Source organism: Megachile rotundata, chromosome 4, assembly GCF_050947335.1.
Source record: "Megachile rotundata isolate GNS110a chromosome 4, iyMegRotu1, whole genome shotgun sequence".
Classification (NCBI taxonomy): Eukaryota; Metazoa; Arthropoda; class Insecta; order Hymenoptera; family Megachilidae; genus Megachile; species Megachile rotundata.
The window spans coordinates 3,001,937-3,024,595 of NC_134986.1; the positions used below are offsets into that span (position 1 = coordinate 3,001,937).

At 32.6% G+C, this 22,659-nt stretch overlaps 1 protein-coding gene across 2 annotated transcripts in view; it reads left to right on the forward strand.

Moving 5' to 3' along the window:
- Nucleotides 1-22,659, forward strand: part of LOC100882272 (uncharacterized) — a 156,200-nt gene that overhangs the window by 107,357 nt on the left and 26,184 nt on the right. For both annotated transcript variants that reach the window (XM_076530328.1, XM_012294408.2), the window contains one exon: nt 13,560-13,685. In XM_076530328.1, coding sequence (XP_076386443.1) covers nt 13,560-13,685 — 126 coding nt within the window. The remainder of the gene's footprint in view (nt 1-13,559; nt 13,686-22,659) is intronic.

Genomic DNA, 22,659 nt, shown 5'->3' on the forward strand with positions numbered 1-22,659 from the left:
CGGCAATATTTAGTGACAATTAAACGATGCTAAGTGGGCTGTAGCGTGAGTAATTATGTATAACCGATGTATGCTTCCTACTTGTTTTTAATGATGTTCCAAGCTGAACTACTGTGTGCCTATATGTATCTGATGTTGTTCCGAAGTGAACAACCTCGTGTCTGTTTCGTGTCTGTCAGTTCGATTGTTAATTTCACAAGATGAAGGCTCGGTATGGCTGTACAATTTTTACGAACAAGGCTGAGGGAAATAGTTCTTAATTTTTATTGGATACACAAATTTGAGTGGAAATAGGAATCTAAGTGACACGATGGGTTTGGTTATTCTTCAAAAAGTGATCGTAGCAAGTGATGAAACCAAGCAATACATCAACATTAAGGGTTTGCGGTTCTAGTATTAAGGGTTCTAGCAACTGGATTTGAGTAATCATAAACTAAAAGCACTCGTCCACCCCATAAACAGAATTTACTATAAAAGGAGAAATAATTGATTGCATATGTAAAAATTTCAAAGTCTCTCATCATAACATGTTATTGTAATGCATAATGTAGTCTTATAATGATTTTACAAAAGGAAAAAGTAATAGCTAAAATAAGTAAAAAATAATATAATTCATAAGTATAGTAAGTTAAAAGTGAAGAAAGCTCACAATTTTGTCCAACTAGCAAACAATTAAAAATTTTTTTGTTTGTTCATTTTTTCATAGAAAAATACTATTTTATCACAGTTTGTTGTTCGATGTATCGAATATTTTATGCAATATTTATGCAGAGATACGTCGTAATAGGTGTCCCTCATTTAATTAGCAGTTAACCCATATTTGTGGCCGACAGCTTGAATAAATATAAAATTCGTCGTTGTTGCAACATGTAATGATGTGTATACATAATTCATCCTGTATACCGATATCAAATATATCGGACCAGCCGCGAAAATTAATCGTGTGTATATTTTGATTCGTTTGATCAATCTGATCATACAATGTGTATAATTCGTTGGCTGGAAAATTGAACAAGGGACATTAATTTCGGTGAATCAAGCATTAAATGTAACGTCAATAACATATCTCGTTGCAGAATAATATATGTATATATAGTGATCGATTTCGAAAAGATTGTGCTTCATATTTTTTATAAGTAAAATTAGGATAAATGAAGGATAAATAAATTAATTCTATGCTTTTTTCTATTTATTGTTTCAATAAAGAATATAAATATTTGTATATTGTTAATTTTGAAGAGAATATACTTTGTATGCTTTTGAAGCTTAACATTAAGCTAACTGAAATAAATTAATTTGTAGCTGTTTTCTATTCATTATTTCAATGCAGAATATTCAATATTAGCATGTTGCAGAGATGAATATTACAAAATAATGTATTCATGAATAAAATATTCCATAATTAAACGCGTTTTACATTAGAATGTTGTAAAGTAAAATATTTAATAATTAAGCATTCATAAACAAAATATTTGAATATAAAATTTGAAAGTGAAATATTACAAAATGGGATATTTCAAACTAGAATATATTAAAATAATATATTTTATTTCAGAATATTTCAAATTAAAATTATTCAAGATAAAATATTTCAGAGCTGCTCACTTTCAAATTCTAAAGTTCCAAAAATTGAAATTGAGATTCCCTATTCCACATATTTGTGAAATGTACTTATATGTACGTTTAGTAACAATACAACAAAATGATCAACAAACTACAGTATAATCACAATTCACCTATCATGCATATACTGTCAGATTTGAATCTTGATATTACAAACATTAATATCACAGAAATGTACTAATATTCATTATCAAATCATTTATACAAAAATGTTATTTCCAAATAAATTAAAATAATAAATTAGAAAATAAATTTGTACTAAATACGTATTTAATAAATAATAAATTTATACTAAATACGTATTATCTAAATAATAAATTGGTAAGAAATAAGTTTGCATTAAATATATGTTAAACGAATAATAAATTTGTAAGAAATAAATTTGAATGTGATAATAAAATTATGGAAATAAATTGGTTGCCGTGAAATGGGTCTAATGGCGAAGAAAGGATGAAAATCAACGAGATCTTTAGTTTCCCAGGCGGAAGCATAGCTCCTCGAAGGTACGTCGTGTTTCGTTGAAAAACGAAGCTAACCCGGACGTAGATACCAAAAAATGAACTATTTCTTGAGAACGATAAGAAAAGCCACGATAAAAGACTTCCATGAAACTAATTCAGAATTTCTTGCCTGAGAGTCGAGACTTTACGATGTCTCCCACGTATTCTGCTTTTGCCCTCTTCCAGAAACTAGCTAACTGAAAGAACCAGCACGATCCATTTTTTTTCTCTTCTCTTCCTTCTTACTCATTCGCAAAACACTTTCGAACTTAATCCTCGTTGATGAAAGTTCTCCGCTGAAACTTTTAGCAAACCAACATCGCAGTTCAACTGAACGAGGGACGATCCTCGAACTTTGAATCGTTTAGTACGGTTCTGTTCAAATCAGTTGCTTCTACGAGCTACATTTTTACGCTTAAGTTTTCGACGATGGAAGAAGAATTTGCAAAGGAATTTCACTTTTGTGTTACGATCCGGATACATGACCATCGCCATATATCTGGACAGGTGGTTTGCAAGAATTGATGAATGTTATGAATGTTATCTGGATTAAATTATTTTTTTAGTTTAGTTTTTATTTAAAAATTGTTCGATAAAAGTATTATAACATTTAAAACGACTAAAATTTTTTATTAAAAGTCCCTCATAAAATTTAATAAAATTATTAACAAATTTTGAACTTAAAATTTAAATATTTTCAAATTGCTTATTTAAAATTAATTTGAACTTCCCTTTCCCACATAAAATTTTAAAAATACTTCTTCTATGATTAAAATTTTTATTTTAATTGAATACAATTTTATCACAATAACATAATTTATTGAAATTTCCTCATAAATTTTAAATTTAAAGGGTGGAAATACAAGGTATTAACATGTGTTAATAATGTTATGTACGGTAGTAGTGTATCATGTCAGTAGCTAATAAATTATATCATTATAATTTAAACAGGGTTTTTAATTTTAGGAAAAACGTGAAAAATGCAGAAAATTTATAGTAGTCTCAATTCGATGGCCACGGACTGTAGATAACATCTGATTGATATTAAAACTTGTATGTATTAGTTAAAATACCCCATTCTGTATACATTATTTTCCGCAATGTGAATTTTGCTTTAAAATGGCGTCGTTACTCTGACTTTATTATTTATTTCGGAGCACTAATTAGAATTTGGGTTCTAAACTTTAGAGGATCTTCAGTTGGTGCAATATGGCGTAGTGAGATGAATGAGAACATAAGAGCACCGTGTATGTTACAGTATTAATTACACAATATAATATAAAATCTCCTGCGGTTTCTATTTATTCCTAATAGGTCTGAAACACGTGTTCAAAAATTATTGTGTGTTTCACATGAATTAAATAAGTCTGTGATCATTTCATTTAAATTTATGTTACATAACCTACATTGCAGGAAGAAAGTTTAATGACTATAATCTATAATTTTATGGAAAACATGTAAATTGCTGAAAATTTATAGTGGTCCTAACTCGATGGCCTACGACTGTATATGCAATTCGTATATAAAATTCGTAGTAGTCCTAATTCGATGACCAGTATTGTTTTTTTTTTAAATTGAAGGATTCGATAAATTGTATCGAATAGACTTGTGCTGTTTCAAATTTGATAATCTGGTTGTTAATTATGAAAATGGCTTAAGTCTATTCTTGGTTAGGAGATGCATATTATTCGCTTAATAATTGTTGTTATTTTAGCTTAATACTATTATTATTTTAACTTTTATCTTAATTATCGCATTTAGCTCTCTTTGACACACTTCACGAGTGTGATGCATCCTATATACGAGGTGTGACACAAAAGAAACGAGTATAGTCCAATAAATCATTGTACCTGCAGAATCAGTTCTCCGTGACATTACCACCTTCAAAGTAGTCCCCTTTAGCATTCACACACTTTTGCATTCGGTGCTGCCATTGCTGGTAAGTTCTAACAGTTCTAGCCCTTTGCGGACGGAGCCGCTCGGCGAACGAGCGTCGCTGTGGACGAGAGGTACGAGGTGCGATCATTAAGTTTCGGGATTGTGTCTGCTGTGACCAAACGAATGACGATTGACATGCGCTCGCAGAACATAAGAATAACAATCTTCGAGACATATGAAACCAAGTTTGGAAGCGATATCTTCATTGAATCCTGTGTTATACAAGTTTATGGTAGCATACGTACGCTCTCCTTTGCGAAATCACGATGGACTCCAAATTGGAACAGAGGGACATTAAAAAAAAAAAGAAACATGGAAAATTGTCGTACTTCTTCTCCATAGCTACCCAAGGGGTGTACTTTGAAGGGAATAGTAGCCAAATTTGAAACAGGTGACTTTATCTGGATATACGGGACCAGTCCCGGAACTTAATGATCGCACCTCGTATTGGAGTGCACAGTAAGGAAAATAAATACGGCTATATGCCGACACTCGTCCGCAAAGGGTTAAAACGAGGTTTTTGGAAGTCCGTTCAGGAGATTCTCCGTTTCCGCCCGAACTTCTTTAACTGAGGTGAAATGGGCTCCCTTTAAGCAAAATTTAACTTTAGGAAATAACAAAAAGTCGCATGGAGCCAAATCAAGTGAATAAGGAGGATGCCCCATTACAGTAACATTTTTACTGGTTAGAAACTGCTTGACAGACAGTGCCGTGTAAGCGGGTGCATTGTCCTGGTGCAACAGCCATCCATCGCTCCACAACTGTGACCTTTTTTTCCTAATTTTTTCACGAAGTCTTTTTAGTACTTCAATGTAATAGTGTTAGTTAACAGTCTGACCACTGGGAAACCGCTCAATCATTACAATTCCATTAATGTCGAATTTTGATTTTGACATGCGTGCTTTTTTGGGTTTTGGGGATCCTGGAAACTTCCACTGCATTGACTAGCGCTTACTTTCTGGGTCATAGGTAAAAATCCATGTCTCATCATATGTTACAACAGATTTTAACAAATTTTACAAGAAACTTGATGTTTATTCGCTGTTCGGTTTTTACGTTGGACATTTTTCCGGCAGAATGCAGTTGTACGTGTTTACTAAATAACGCTATACTTCCAAATTGTATGACCGATTCAATCGAAATTGGCAACATGGATAGAGGAGGTATGTGGGATGATGCCACAAAAACAATTGCTGCCAATTCCATTGGTTTTTCAAGCTACACACCTAATCTCGTTTCTTTTGTGTCACACCTCGTATTTTTAATTTCATTGAAACGTAGGCGCTTAAATATCTCGGTTTAAGCTTAAATGCATTTAGGCCACTTTCACAATAAACGATTGAAATAACAATTTACAGATAAATTGCACTGGATAATAATTTCCTGTGTAAACCGTCCATGGGAACACTAATCATCTCACAATGCATCAGTATTGATTGAAGAAACCAATTTCCTTGTATAACTTGATTGCCCGTTCTAATCACTTTCGAAGGTGTTACGAAGACCAGCAATAGCGGAAATAGAGTCTTGTTAGTACGCTCGCCTTACTGTGAAAGCACTAATCACGAAATAACAGTCTCTAATAACCAGAAAGCAATACACTGTTCCAAACAGTGATTGAAGATGCTTAAAACCATTCAAAGATATTAAATAGATTAGTCGTTTGATCGGTTTTAAATTAATTAGCAATTTCTTGATGTAAAAGGCAAACATTAGAAATGTTTACAACTTTCACGTTCCTGAATTTGTAAATTTCTGAACTTTTCGAGGTCTGAATTTTTAAATCTCCAAACTTTTTATTTTTTAAATTTTCAAATTAGTATATGGTTTTTACATTTCCAATTTTCAAATCTCTATATTAAAACAAATTTGAATTCGTATAATTTCAACTTTCAAATGTCCAAATTAGTAAATTGAAAAAAATAATGAATTTTACATTTTTATATTTTGTAAATTGTAATTTGTTCTATGAATATTAAGACTGCAAATGCAATATTAACAATGAAGTTCATTATAGCAGTAATAAAATAGATCAAAGATGTATGTATACTTATTATAATATAATTTATTGTTTTAGAATATTGTAATTAGTACAAATTTTCCATTTTAAATTGAATTTAAAATGCAAGAATTTTTTGCTTGAATAACGTTCAAATATCTGAAGAACACATTTTACAGTGAAGTACAAAAATTATACAGTGTCCTCATTTTTTACGACCAAACTCTACCAGCATATTTCATATACATAAAATAATTTTCAGAAAAAAAATACACCGACTTCGAAATGCACTAAAAAGTATAAAATAATTTCTATTTCCTAATGAAGTAATTTCTATTTCTTTGAATCATACAATTACGTCACAGATATGAATTAAACCTATTTACTCGTTAGGTAGTATATTAAATACATTTCAACCTTTTCGGAGGCGGCGCATAATTAAAAGATTTTCTTCAACATGTCAACCTTTGGACAGCCAAACATAGGCAAAGCTTGTATAGCTATTTTTTTTCTATACATATAATCCGACAGCACGCCGCGAAGTAGGTGTTAATGCGTATAGAATGTAACTATGGTCTATCTAGCCCTTTGCGAACAGGACGGTTCGAAGTGAACCGTACCGTGGGGCCGAGCTCCTGCCGCGATAGTCATTAAAAATTGCCAGCGCATATTTGTGCTTTAACGCGGTTTTCGTTCATAGCATTCCAAGTCAAATTCTGGACATATTATATGTACATGCACAGATTTATGTGCATGCACACATGTACGCGTTTCTCGGCTCTATCAGTTGTTTTCGCGGAACGCATATATGAGTTCTTCAGCCAATTTGACGATTTACGCAGAACGCATATATGCGGTGGTAGTCCGCAAAGGGATAGATTCATAGAGTATGCGACGGAAAGACTCGATCGCCGCATATGCTATAAAGATAGAGTCCATCTGCCGCAAATTTGGTGATTCCTGCGTCGTGGGCTCCGTTTATAGGTTCTTAGATCCCTGGCTTCCACATGCGAACGAAGTCGATTCAATTTCATTTATATCAGAAACGTTGCGAAATGAAGATGCAGTCGTTACATTTACGTATATTACCAGATATATCTATAATGGTTCGTATTCTTTCTCAGGATTTATTAATTTCCAATACGCCATACCGCAATCAACTGGTTATTGGCAGTAACGTTTACTGAGGTATTTTTAATTTTGCGCCGCCTCCGAAAAAATTGAAATGTATTTAATATACTACCTAACGAGTAAATAGGTTTAATTCATATCTGTGACGTAATTGTATGATTCAAAGAAATAGAAATTACTTCATTAGGAAATAGAAATTATTTTATACTTTTTAGTGCATTTCGAAGTCGGTGTATTTTTTTTCTGAAAATTATTTTATTTCACGGTTTTTAGTGGAATGGGGAGAATTGTATAGGATACTGTGAGACAGTTCATCCGGGCTTTTTTTTGTCTGCGTAAATGCCATGAACATAATTAAGTAAAAGACAACATGGATATACGTTTTTCAACTTTTTTTGCAACAATAATCCTTTGCAACTAAAAAATGAAAAAATTTTTGATAATGGTATCAATGGGGAGTTAGACTCCACAAGATGCGAAATGCTTTGTGCCGATCGGACCACCCACCTTGGAAAAACCGCCGAACATGCATAGAAAAAATAATCCTTTGCAACTAAAAAATAAAAAAAATGTTTGTTAGAACGGTAGGGAGACTGTACCAAGCAATGGGAATAATACACCAACGTCAACGTGAACTCATCTTGCTGCATAAGTTGCGTGTCAAAGCGGCAAAGCGTAGTTAGTGTTTTGGTACTGTGCATTGTAATTGCCCTTTCTTGTCTTTCTTTGCATAGCACGGGGCGTTCCACTAATAATAATAACAATAGTTATTCGCTAATATCACGAAAACTAGAGCTTACCGCCAATTATGCATAAGGAAAAACTCGTTTAGAATCATGCTACTAATAACGTATTAGAAGGACATAAAAATCGTTCGAAGTTGGCTTCAAAAGTTAACAACAGTTTCTGTAATATCTCGAAAACAAAAGCTTTCCGTCAATTTCGCAAGAGGAAATAGTTGTCCAGAACCACGCCCCTAACAACATATTCAAAGGACATTAAAATCGTTCGAAGTTGATTTCAAAAGTTAATAACAAATTTTTCGCTAATATCTCGAAAACTAAACATTTCCGCGAAATTTGTATATGAACAAAATTGTACAGAATCATGTCCGCGATAAGATATTGAAAGCGCACTAAAATCGAGAAAAGTTTATTTTAAAAGTTGCCGGTTTTTCTGCAATAACAACACTTTGCAATTAAAAAATGAAAAATTTTTTGATAATGGTACCAATGGGGAGTCAGCACCTTCCATATGCAAAAGGTTTCATTCCGATCGGTCCACCCAGTTAGGCGTAATCGGCGAACATACATAGGAAAAAAAAAAAAAAAAAAAAAAAAAATACTGGTCGAATTGAGTAACCTCCTCCTTTTTCGAAGTCGGTTAAAAAATGAGAAAAACTATACTATATTAACATAAAACTAACTATATTAAATAAAAATACAAAATAATTTCGAACTGTCTTGCTTTTCGGTGTCACATGCAGCACTTTCCAATTTTGTACATAAAATTTTATCAGTAAGTTCGTTAAATAAGAATATTATATAAACATAGGCTCTTAAATGTTTTATCGAAAGATTACAAGGAATATATAAAATGATAACGAACGATTTTCCCCTTCGATACCACATACGAATAATTCACAACTTTCATATTTGTTTAATAATGTTTAATACTACCATCGAGTTTATATAAACATTTTCCTTATTTTTATTTGTAGAATATGTTAGTGAAGTTATTTGAGCAAAATTGAAACACCTATATGTGGTATCAAACAACAAAGCAGTCCGTTGTCAATTCATATCTTTGTTATAACTTTTTAATAAAGTAGTAGAAACTTTATATTGATATAACATTCTGTAGACATAATTTTAGATTTTAGAGTATTTTATAATATTGAAGGTTCACCATAGCAACAATAAAAAACCAACGAACCATTACTTGTCCGTTTTACCAGTTGGTTGGCACATTGAGCCCAGGGTTGGTGTAGTTGTATTTCTTTTTTTTCGGTTCTATGTAGTTTGAAAAGTCGAGGCGATCCTTAAGTTTATTACTGTTACGGTAATTTGTAAGTTTAGGGCCGAATGGGTCATCGGTCAAAGGTTTTGGGCCGGATGACCGCCACAGGGGAAAGTGGGAATTCCCGATTTCGGGAAACGTCACCCCCTTTCCCCCTCCGTTTTTCTCCCTTCTTAGCGTCCTGGGAAGACATATATGCACTGTACAGGAAAATGCGCGAGAGTGTATCCTGAGAAATTGAATTGAACATTAAACACACTCCATATTCTTGTTATTTTTGTTAAATTGTTGTTCGGCCTCTAATTTATTTTTTTCTATTTTCCCACCTTTAACTCGGTTATTGTCTACAATTCTCTCCTAACTGTCACGAATAGAATTTGTATGTAACGCTTGACGGTAAAAGACTAGGACATCCTGTTACATAATACTAGGACATACTTGGTTGCATAATCAGTAACCTCCATAATACTGCTACATCGTATCTTTGTTATAACTGTCTAATAAAGTATTTAAAATTCTATGTTAACATAACATTTTTTTTTTTATTTTTACGAATATAATGTATAAGTAAAGTTTGAATGTAAAAAACTGAGACACCCTGTACAATCATCTGTCCCCGTTCACGTAAAGAATTCCATTGAACGAATCGTGCAAAGTACCCTTCATTGTCTCATTTCATAAAATCGCATTTTGTTCCATTATTTCCTCGACTCCACTTGTTCTAAAACGATTCACCGGAATACCAGGAATCTGCAAAATTCTATCGGGATCGTAAGAACACTCGTAGAAATTGCAGGGAAGATTCGATCCCGCGGTCGTAAGCAAACATCATCGTGTTCGGTTTGGCAGGAGTGCTGAAACTAATGGAAAAGATATCGAACCGAGCCACGATGCTATTAGTTCGGACAGTTTTCCGAACACTGATGATCCAGAATCTTGATCCTATATTGCGGTAGAGAAGCCTATCGACCGGATTCGCGTGCAAGCTAATTCGATTACCTACTAGGATCGTCTAAAGCCTTGTTATGGAGCACGACCAGGACCAGCAGCTTGAATCTCGTTAGGTCGCTCATCTCCCTATGGGGAATTGTTATCCTTCCACCCATCGAATCGACGTTTTCGAATTTCGACCTGTAAAATGAACGACAAATGCAATTACGCTGTTCGAAGAAAAATATCCCTGCTATTATCTCCACACCTAATGTCGAATTTCTGATAACAACTACGTGACATACACGTGACTTACACTATAATCGGAATATGACAAAGACTGGTATTTTCACTGCACTGAATTTTAGGTTCAATTCGAAATATAATTTGTATCATCAAGGATTGCTGAAGGCAAAACATGCCTAACATTTTAGCATTCTTTAGTTGTCTTAACGTTGTAGCAATAATTAAGGAAGTTTTGAATGACGCACTTGTCTAGAAAATTATAGGTTAAGAAGTTAATTGCATACCCAATGCCGAGTCTTTTTTATGCTACTACAACTATGTGTCACACATGTGACGGAATGTGTTGAACCAGTCTCGTATTTTCACAACAATTGAATTTTGGGTTTAACTCTAATTATAATCTGTATCATCAAGATTGCTGAAGGCAGAACGTGCCTAACATTTTAACATACTTTAGTTGTCCTAACATTGTAGCAATAATTTGGTAGCTGTAAATGTCACAACTGCCTAGAAAATTGTATATTATGGAATTAACTCCACGCCTAATGTTGACTATTTATAACATGAAAATTGTTATCTTCATATCTAATACTGCCCAGTCTTTTTGACAACTCGTCAATTGTTATCATCTCTATACCTAATATGTCCTATCTCTTTGATGACTCGAAAATTATTATTATCTACATATTTCTTATTGAGTATCATATTATTGGGTATAATACTAGCAATAAAATAGCTATTACTGATATAACATACTGAAACAAGTTTCACGTAAAATAATATCAGTTGATCAATTTAATAACTCCAGTTAAATCTGTAGTAGAAAAAAAATAATTCAAGGTACGAAAGAAAGTGCCAAGGGGAAAATCAGACATCTCGTATCGATCCTGTGCGAAATCGCCATCAAGAGCCAGACTACACGAAAAAGGATGTCCCTCCGGTCTGGCTACATTCTATTCGAGTGTCATTATCACGCGTTGTATGGCATATCGCGTCTGTAGGTCGTGAAAGCGACGGAAGTCGAGCACTCTTGGCGGTCATTGAAAGTGCTCGAGGCAATCGCAATCTGGCCGACCCTTGTACGTCTATTTCGGTCAATTTAACGCCATCGCGTGGACAATTGACCGGTCACTCGACTGTGTTCGCCAAAAGAATGCAGGATCGTTCACGAGAAGTCGTTACACGAGAATGAAAGAGGCCACCATCGTTTTTGACCTGACCACGAGCGGAGGTCAGACGTTATCTGGCTGCGCGTGGCCGCCAGACCAACTTGAACTTCAAGCACCGGTTTCGAACTGTGATCGATTCCACCCTCGAAAAAAGAAGCAAATATCGCTTGTTATGTGCGAAGGGAGGCAACAGTGAAATCCGATATGACAGGAAATCACTTTTCCAATTTCGTAGACAGTGTATTTGGAATTTCGGGTTTCGACAAGTATGAAAACAAGGCAATTTGGAAATTTGTAGGTGTGGACGTTTCACAATTTGGAAATAGGGAACATTTAGAAATTTAGAAATATGAGAATTTGGAAATTTAGGAATATGGAAGCTTCGAGAAATGAATATTTGCTATTTTGGGAATTTGGAAACTGTTATTAAGTCGAATCTATCCTCGAAAAAAGAAGTAAATATCGCTTGTTATGAACGGGTGCAGGCAACAGTGATATACGATATGGTAGAAAATTACTTTTTTAATTTCGAAGGCGGTGCACTTTGAATTTGGGTTTCTATTAATATGAACATTTAGGAAGCTAGGAATTTCTGAATTTGAAAACTTGACGATTTAGAAATGTAGAAATTTAAAAATATAGGAATTTGGGAATTTAGAAAATCAAAATTTAGAGATTTGAAAATTCAGAACTTTATAAAATATAGAAATTTAGAAATTTGGAAATTTGGAAATTTGGAAATTTGGAAATTTGGAAATTTGAAAACTTGGAATTTTGGAAATTTGGAAATTTGGAAATTTGGAAATTTGGAAATTTGGATATTTGGAAATTTGGAAATTTGCGAATTTGGAAATTTAGAGATTCGGAGATTCGGAAATTCAGAAATTCAGAAATTCAGAAATTCAGAAATTCAGAAATTCAGAAATTCAAAAATTCAGAAATTCAATAATTTATAAATTTAAGAATACAAACTTTATAATTTATGAATTTATACATTTGAAAATAGGAAATTTCGAAATATGGATATTCTTGAATTTGGAAATTTGGAAACCTTCCATCAAACCCATATCAGCCTCAAAAAGGGATGAATCTGCCTCATTATGAGGAAATAATGGAGATACCGGTGATATCCGATATTGCTGCAAATCCCATTTCTAATTTCGTGAACAATGCAACGTAGTATAATCTAAAAGTTCCGACCAACGTACATCATACCTGACGTTAATTTACGTCTACGGAAATCATATGAGGTAATTGAACACTGAGTCCAACGTGCATCGTTAAATGTACCTCGAAATAGTACTATTATTCAATACTGTTTGCAATTTTTCTTTAACTATTAAATAACTTATCTATTTGCATTTCTAAAAAATTTGTGTGCTTTAGAAAACGTTAAAAATAATACAATATTGATAATCATTCAGGACGTTGTTTGGTTAATAGTCCAAAAACGAAGCTCCAAACCCCATTTTTGTAAAGAGAAATCTCATTCAGAATCACATCAGCTACACCCCATTTCAGGGACCTACACCATTTGTGAGACACCCTGTATAACACTTTAACTTCTGGATTATTAAACCAAAATGCATGATTACTAAACCTTAATGAACTAAAGCTTAATATTAAGACTTGCATTTTTGCATTTTCGGCGTTAAAAACTATCAGACGTTAAAGAAATGCAACAAATTTGTGTGCTTCAAAGTAAAGTTTAGCTAACAAAGTTAAACAAATCTACAAAAAGTGCAGGTTACAAATCATTCGAAATACAAAATCGATACATAACTTATTCAACGTTTTTCTTTCTCGCGAAACAAAAACTGCAGAAACTCGTACGACCGTATAATTCAAATTCTTTTTCTCGGTTGGTCGTTGTTAATTCAGGCACGGCGTTCCAGAAAATTGTATAAATCGTCGTCGTTGAAAGGAGCATCCTCCCGGGTATTTAACGTCCCTTGGCTGTTTCTTATGCACAGAAGTAATTCCGCGTGTTTCATCTGTGTGCAGATATCAATGAGTGCACCGTTGACAACGGCGGATGCACGGAGGTCTGCGAGAATACGGATGGCAGCTTCTTCTGCGCTTGCGACGGTGATGAAAAAGCTTTGTCATCAGACGGCAAGTCCTGCGTGGGTAAGTTCTCCCTGACAAGGATAACGTTTTCAACCCTTGCACGTTCCTTCAGGATCATACATCATTTGCGCGTCCTCCAAAGTAATATGTCTGAGCGTCGGTCGACGGCATGTGGCAATTTCTGAAGTACAGTCGCATGCAATATAATATTCTTTTGGGTAACGGTGCAGGGGAGAGCATCTGTAAGAGAGAGAGAGAGAGAGAGAAAGAGAGAGAGAGAGAGAGAGAGAGAGAGAGAGAGAGAGAGAGAGAGAAATAGCGAGTAAGTCCGATTGGAATTTCGGGGAGAACGTTAGACGAGAGTAAGCCGTGCCGGTGAGCGTACCGTGCCATATATACATATATAGTTGTATTTGAGTTAATTATATATATAATATACAATAACATAATTCGTTACATTTTTCGTTTTTCCGCAACATTTTTATTTCCTTTTAAAATTTCCTACACATCAGGTCCCTCTATATTTTCGGAGAACTAGGGAAAAACGTGTATGATTAATAGAATCTTATTTTCAATGAATATTTGGTAAATATTGAGAAAAATGGACAGTTTCACTGAGTTTTACTTTGACGTGTATTATTAAGAACGTGTTCTGTATCTTTTCTTTATAACTTACTTGAAATTTAATTAAAGTATAATTTATGCTTATAATAATAGAGCAATTTATACTTACACATTGATTAGTAGAATTTTATAATTAATCACTACTTTGTAGTGTATAAAAATTGTGTACATATGTAAAGTAATTTATACTTATTATATAATTTAATTAAAAAATATATATGTTTGCATGTGCATATATATAATAAATAATATTATTATCCCACTTGAATAATTTTTATATAATTTTTGTTATCATATGCAATAGAATTATATTAAATACGTGTATACGGTAAATAGTTACATTCTAATTGTCAAAATTATTTTTTGTTGCAATGTTTCTTAACCTATTAAAGTATTTATTTCATAAATCGACGTTATATTGGCTGGGGTAGTTTCATACTCCAGTGAGACCTTTAAGCGTTAATATTTAAGTAAATACGTCAATTTTCTTTTACACGATATTTGCACGCTACAAATTAGTATTTAAGAAACACTGACCATAATTTCTCACCACAAGCTAGATCATTGAAAATATAAGAGCTAATATGTTCGCACCACTCACTGTACAACAAAATTTAGTATTTATATTATTTCATTTGTATTAAACTTATAACAGGAAATTGGAAAGATTTACAAGTTTACAAACTATCAGCTTTGAATCGTTGATGTGTAAGCTCTGGAACGCGTTCCATAAACTCGTCATCGCGTGAAGAGAGGAAAATTATGATGAACCTAACCTAGAAAGCGGATGATGAAAGACTTATGTCTCTACAATTTCCCTTAACTCGGTGAAGCTTATTGTAAGCTGCACGCGACTGTACATTGCAATAATATTATCATTCCGAATGCTCAGTTGTACGCCAGCTTTCAGTTTTTTGCGATTAATACTTGCACAGTTGAATAATGTGTCCCCTTTATTACACCGTACTCACGGGACAACGATAAATTTCCCCGTGTTTCTTACATTTGGATTAATTTACCGCCAGGATGGTTTTGCATCCAGCGGAATTCAACATTTTCAATTATTTCACATCGTTGAAGGATTTATGGTTTCGGTACTTCTGCTGATTGTTGAGTCGATGAATAAGAGCGTTTATACGCTGCTCGAGTCTTTTGATGTTTAACAGAATGGAGAATTATTCGTATAAAAGCTGTTAATAATGATTATTTGTTATGATGAGTAATGCGTTATATTTTATTATCATTTTCAAAGAATATTTTACTGCGTAGCTATCTATGAGTAGCAAGTGAAAATTAAACGAAATTGAGATTGCAAACTTCTAAATTTAAAAATTTGAACAACATGAAATTTACTACCACGAACCAATAAAAAAATTTATAAAATAAAATCTTTAAAATTGATTTCCATATCGCTTTATTTTAAGATGATCATACTTACAATTTTATTATGCATAATCGCATATTTGTGTAATTTATTATTTTTACTTATAATTCTACTCATTACAATATTCACTCTTAAAATTTGTAATCAGATTCAATTTTTAATTTAATTTCAAATAAAATTGTTACATATTCATATGGTTACGATATTAATCGAATATCCACGTTATCTTCGCTGCAATCAAGATTCAGCTGTTATGCAAAAAAGCAAGGTCGCAATATTGGTCCACGTGGATTGCATTTGTACCGGTGCATTTGGAATTTAACCGGCAGATATTATTCCCATTTTATTTCTCGGTTGTTCGAATTTTTGTTGGACGAGTTTGCTCTCGTTTGCATAAACTTATCGGGCAATAAGGAAGACACAAGAAGTTCCAGCGTGGAATTTGCATTGCTCTGGAACACGCTAACGTTTTACAAGTTTCTCGGCGAATATGAAATCAAGTGACCCAGATTGCGATTGTTTGCACAGTTATGTCGATTCAAAACCCAAGTATACATTTCGCGACGAACCGATAATTGCCGAATTCCATTAAATTATCGAGGACGATGGTGTTCAATACGAGCTCGCGGAAACAAAGTGTGATGGTGAATATTTATGACGGTGAATGTTTGTACCCAATAAATTCATATTTTACGTTTAGTCAAAAGTAAATTGCGTGAAATTCCTTGTTATATGCACAATTTGGTAAATAAATAATTTTAGATGACTACTTACATTTAAATTGAAACTAAACTATAAAAATAAATAAGCTTGTTTATGCAATAATTTATATTGTAGGTTAACATACATTTTAACAGAAGTGTCTCAATATTCATATTACATATCAGATTTACAGAACCTGTAAAAATGACAGATCTTAGACTTTTTTAAATTACAGAAATTATTACGAAGCTTCTGTCCAATGTTAACTTTTATTAAAGTAAATTGTATAAGCTAATTTATTACTATTCCTTATTTATTTATTTTTTCCACTGCAACTTCAATTTAAAGTAAATTCCTATTAAATTTTCGTAAATTTAGTATTAAAATAAGAAATCTAAGATCCGTCATTTCGATAGATCTTAATAAATTGAAATTAAACTATAAAAATAAATAAATAATGAATAACATGTAAACTAGTTTCTACAACGATTTATTTCGAGGAGAGTTATACATTCTAACAAAAACTCAATTTTCGTATTTAAAATATAAGATCTAAGATCCGTTATCTTCACGTACATCACATAAATCTAGATTGAAATGTCAAAACTGTATATTACAAAAAATAACGTGCTTATAAATTTATAAATTAACAGTAAGGTTCTCCAACCGACTCCAACCAAAATATGATTGCAATTTATTTTATGATCGAGGAAAACAAAAGATGCAGACCCAAACCGTCAGTACCGAAACGAATAGTTGCATGGGAAAGAAAATAGGAGATTCGAAATCTGTAGCGTTCGATACCAACCGATTACGTAGGATATCCGTGGATACAGAGGACTCTAGCCCAGAGATCAGTATTCCAATCACGCGAACACGATAGATACGCGGAATACAATCGAGAGTTGAACTCGTGACCTCTAGAAACTCGATAGGGATGATCATGGATTAACACGATACGATAGGTGGTGTTTCGGAATCGTTGGACCTAATAGAATGTATATCAAGTTTGCAAGACATCATATAGTGCCCGATCAAATAACATGTAAAGACCATGAAATTCCTTATACTAAAAATAGGAAAAGATATACGATAGAATTGTTTGATTTTCGGCTTAGTTTCCGAGAAAATAAAGTTTGAAAATCCACTGCGTTTCTGTGCTTTTATGGCAACATTTTCTGTCAAGTAATGTAAACGATTGTTGTACTTCATCATACTTCAGTGGACATGTAAGAAGATTTTTAAACGATAATTATGATTATTGGATGGGGCGTGGAAGAACGATCGCTTGGCCTCCAAGGTCCGTAGATCTTACGCACTTGGACTTTTATTTATGGGAATACATTAGAGAAAAAATATACAGCAAAGATGTTGAAAGTCAGAAGCAATTAGTGCAAGCAATTAATTATGTATTTAAGGAATTGAAAAGTAAAAACTTGTAACCGAGAGTGCGGTAATTCGACACAGCATATCTGTGCATCCGATAACTGGAATAATTTCAGCAATTTTGTAACTGAAAAAGTAAAATTCTTTCTGTTGAAAATATTTTTCGTGTTTTTCTTTCGAGCCAATGGCATTCATATGATGCATACATTGTTTGCAAGCATAATACGCGTGTATGTCGTTCTACAGAAAATATTGTTATAACAGCAAAGACTCGCAGCGGATTTCCAAATCTGATTTTCTCGAAAACTAAGACGAAAATCGTAAAATTTTGTTCTATATTATTTTGTTATTCTCTCGTAAAGAATTGTGTGATGTCTACTTTTAAATGTCATTCGACTAGACTATGCATACGAAACTTGGTACACGGTACTGTATTCAGTAATGGTATTCAGATACGATATTGCATTCAGTAAATAACCCATATTTTATGTAATAATCCATATTTTATCGCAAAGATACTAACTGCCCTATATCGAGTAACGATCCGCGCACTATATCAAAGCTGTCAGTGATTTTTGGTTTCGTGTTCCACGATCCCGTTATCATCGGTTTCGTGCGTTACCAGTATGCGATGATCTTTATCGAGTTCTACCAACAGAGATTATCTCTAGCGTGTCCTTTGAGTTTCAACTCCAGCTGATTCGTATCAGATTCTACATGTTAGTATGTTTCATACGAAGAGTTTACGGAAGTTTCAGTTTGAAATGAGATATTGGCATAGGTTTACTAATGTTGCTTATCCAGAGATATCAGTATATCGGCTATATTTCAAGGCGAAGTTATGAGATATTATTGATATAATTTTAAGTAAATCAAACAGAATATGAAATTTTTTTAAGCTGTAGTGAAGTATTTAGTAATAGTAAAAAATTTATTTTATCTGCAGTAATATGTATTACTATCTTGCATCAATTTATACAAGAAAATTATTATTAATTAAAGCAGAGGAGCAGAATCAATCATCTTTTAATATTTCTGAATATTTTTTAATTTCCACATTTTTGAACTTCAAAAGTGAAAAATGTGGAAAAGAAATAAAAAATTTCTTAATCCCTAAATTTAAAAATTTTGAAGTTTCCAAATTGAATATTTCTAAGTTCCTCAAATTTTTCAATTTGTAAATTTAAAAGAAAAATTCATAATTCTGTTAATTCTCAGAATTAAATCCAGAAGTGATAGACTAGAAAAATTGATGAACTAAAAATTTACAATTTTGCAAATTTGCACATATCGAAAATTGAAAAATTGCTAACCTATAAATAAGAATGTTTCAAAATTTCAAAATTTCAAAGTTTCTAACTTCAATAATTCAATGATATGTGAATTTAGAAATTTTCACATTAATTTGTGACAGCACTTCAATCTTTCAATTTTGCATTCTTAAATTTTGCAAATTATTACCTCACGAAGTTTCTAAATTATAATTCTAAATTTTTATACTTCTAGATTTCGAAATTTGTTATTTTAAAAATTTCCATATTTCAAATACGAATTTCTACTTACAACCGCAACAAAGAAAATTAGTTTTATTTCAATTTAAGTTTGTTCAATAAAGAAAATTCAATATGAAAAAATAAAGTTCAGATAGTCCAATATTTTCTTGGAAAATTATGTAACAATTATGTTTACTTCTTAGTAATTGTAACACTACGGTAAAATTACGACTTACTTTGAGCAAAATAAAAAACAGCGCCACTGCTTAAATTGTCCGAAAGAACAAGTACATAAAGATACTTTTACTACTTTTTTACTGCCCTCGTGGCAATCGGGATTTATTTTCTGGTTAGACAATTTAGGGAAGATAGCACATTTATTTTTGTAATGGTTCCGGAAACGAATACAGTTTTATATAGGACGTAAACTAACTGTCCACATTTGTGGCCAAGGGCGTGAAGAGGTTAAATACTTACAATTCTTGCTTACGAAAAGTGATCTGAGTAGTATTTAAACATTTCCAATGGTGTTTGAGTTGGGTAAATTACCTGACCATGGGACCTCAGTTGATCTTGTAGTAATAAATCAATAGCAATGAATAACAACGTATCACGCCATAGTAATAAATCAATTAGTACGTATACATGGTTGCCTGCACATTTAGCAATAATTTAGGCAACCAAGGACAATTTATTATTCATGATTTAATACCTATCATAATTATAGAAGTAAAATGTACGTATGCGTTTCTGATCGGTCACTTTACTGTGTTTGTGTATTTTATGTTCTAAAGAATTACATAATATGATTCGTAACCACAATTAAAACAGATAGAAATAAATTTCTTTTATTTCGGAAAAAAGTGGGAAATTCATTTGTTTGTGAAGAAATACTTTTATTTGCTTTTTATTTGAAAAACGGATGTGCATATGAAGATTATCATTATGTTTTATATTTCGTAGCTCTTATACACAACAAGTTTTCATGTTTTACTTGTTTCTTTATTTTTTGTTCAATTTCATTGAAATTTTCATAGGAAATTAATATTTCCAAATTGATTTGATGTAAAGAGATTATATTTAAGCCGCAGTCATCTGCTTTACAGTGTAAACCTGGTTATAGTAATATCTGAGATATTCGCATATAAAGAGGATCAAATAAACTACAAAAATTTTTATTTGTTACAAAGGATTAGTTTTCAATCACTTTCCTCGTTGAATTTGTTCTAAAATCACCAAATGCATTTCAACCCATTTGGGCCATTCACCCAAGTCATTTCATTCATTCACAATTTTTTTTTAATTGCTAAAATTAAGGTACTTCTATTAAATGATATTTAATATATATATATTAGCTAGAGACGGTTTGTATACTTAACCAGTTTTAAACCAAATATAAAATCATATTAAGAAAAAACTGAATAAGAAGTTTTCACGACAATGAATTTACACTTTGCCAGTATGAGAATTTATATCGACAATTTTTTCACCAAAATATTATTGACCTAATAGCATTTTTAATGGGCGCGATTCGTACACTATACGCGTTTTACTAAATAGTAAAATTCATTTAATTAGTACATTAAAGTAAACTATACAACATATCGAACTAACAGATTTCGATATTCAAAATCATTATATTTAGATTTGTACACAGGCTCAAAGTGAGGACACCATTTTCTAATCTTGGTTTGCATAATCTGATAGTCTTAACGCTTAAAACTACCGATGCATAATGCGTCCTTAATTCAAAATTAAAAATGAAGTTGAAAAATAAATACACAAACGAGTAAACATAAAATCATACAAACATTAATTCTGCATTTTTATAAAAATTAACACAGATCTTAAAAGCAGCATTTTAACAAACCGTGGGACTTATAGTTTGAAACTTGCGGAGCGAACATTTAATAGTTTTGGTAGTTTCAACATTAAATCCAGCTGCTGTGTTGCTAGCGGTTCAACCAAATACCTAATCTAACCTAACCAAATAATGTGAACTAATGTCACCCATCAACGGTTGAAAAATGAAAAAGTGAATCACGTCATTCGTCTTCAATGTGTTAATGTGTGAATTTATGATACGATACCTTCGTCCTACACGTGACTTCCATTAAAAATCGAAATAACATTTTCAAATAACGTAATAAAGTAATATGATATAATTTTAAATTACTTCCTGAGAAGCGTCCAGGACTGTGTTAAAAGTACTGGAGCATTAGAGACGAGCAAATAGGGATTGGGTTGGGTGTCGCGTCGCACCGGGGCACGTCGATATTTGTGGCGTCATGCAGAACCGTCACAGGGCTGATTCTCACGGATACGATAGCATCGTTACGCGTCTCCGTGTCGTCATTAGCATCCGTGATTCATATATTACGCAGACATCATGGATAATGCGAGTCAGCATCACGAGCGACAATAGTGTTTGGTCGACGCCGTGGATTTCAGATTACGCTCGAGCGTATCGGCGCCTCGATTGTGGCGATTAACGGTAACAGAAGTATACTCGGGCTTGAGAATGTATTTCGGATCAACGAGAATCTGGGTAATTGTAATCGGATTAAAGGATTTGCGAGATCGCGTCGATGATCGATAACTACGGTGATTCCAATCGCTTTTGCAAGAATCGAAAACTGTATTGAAATTGATAGTGGTAGATGGTCGAATGCTACGGTGTTAAACTGTTGCATATGAATTGGCCGATTTCCACACTTTAAAAGTCTGATATATTATTTGTATTTATTGTGTTTATGGGATAAGTCCCTTTTATACAGAAAGAAATATGAGATGAGGAGGAACATTTAATATGTTTTATAACTTTACAACAACTTAAAGTAAACAAAGTACAAATTCACGTTTAAATAAAAAAAGAAGTAGAAATAAAATAAGTTAAAAAGGAGTGTAGAGAAGATGTACAATGTGATGTAATATAAAACACACGTCGCGTATTGACAGCAAAAATTAAGAATTAAAAGTCAACTCGTATTTTAAGGATGTTATAGGGTTTCTGAATATATCAATATTAAAATGAACAGAGTTAACATAATTTCCGATTCGATTTAACCGTAATTAATGTGATGTTTATTACAAATTAAATTGTAGTTGTTTAGACAAATTGAGGTTGTATTCAAAAAGAAAAGCTAGATTATATCATATTTTTAATTATTTTACAAAAAACTATTACGTCGAGCATTTTTCTTTCATTGTGCAATATTTTGAGATTTAGGGTATTAAGAATTACATTGCAGTTGTGAGACTTAAATGGACAACTACTATGCTCTGTAGCAAGCCTTCAAAATTTGTGTTGGCGCATTTAATATCATTAACATGAGAGTCATAGTACAGAGACCAGATTATACTTCCACATTCTAAACTAAGTCTAATTAATTGGAAGTACAGCATTCTGAGAGTAGCAGTGTTCTATTTGTTAACATAGGAATAC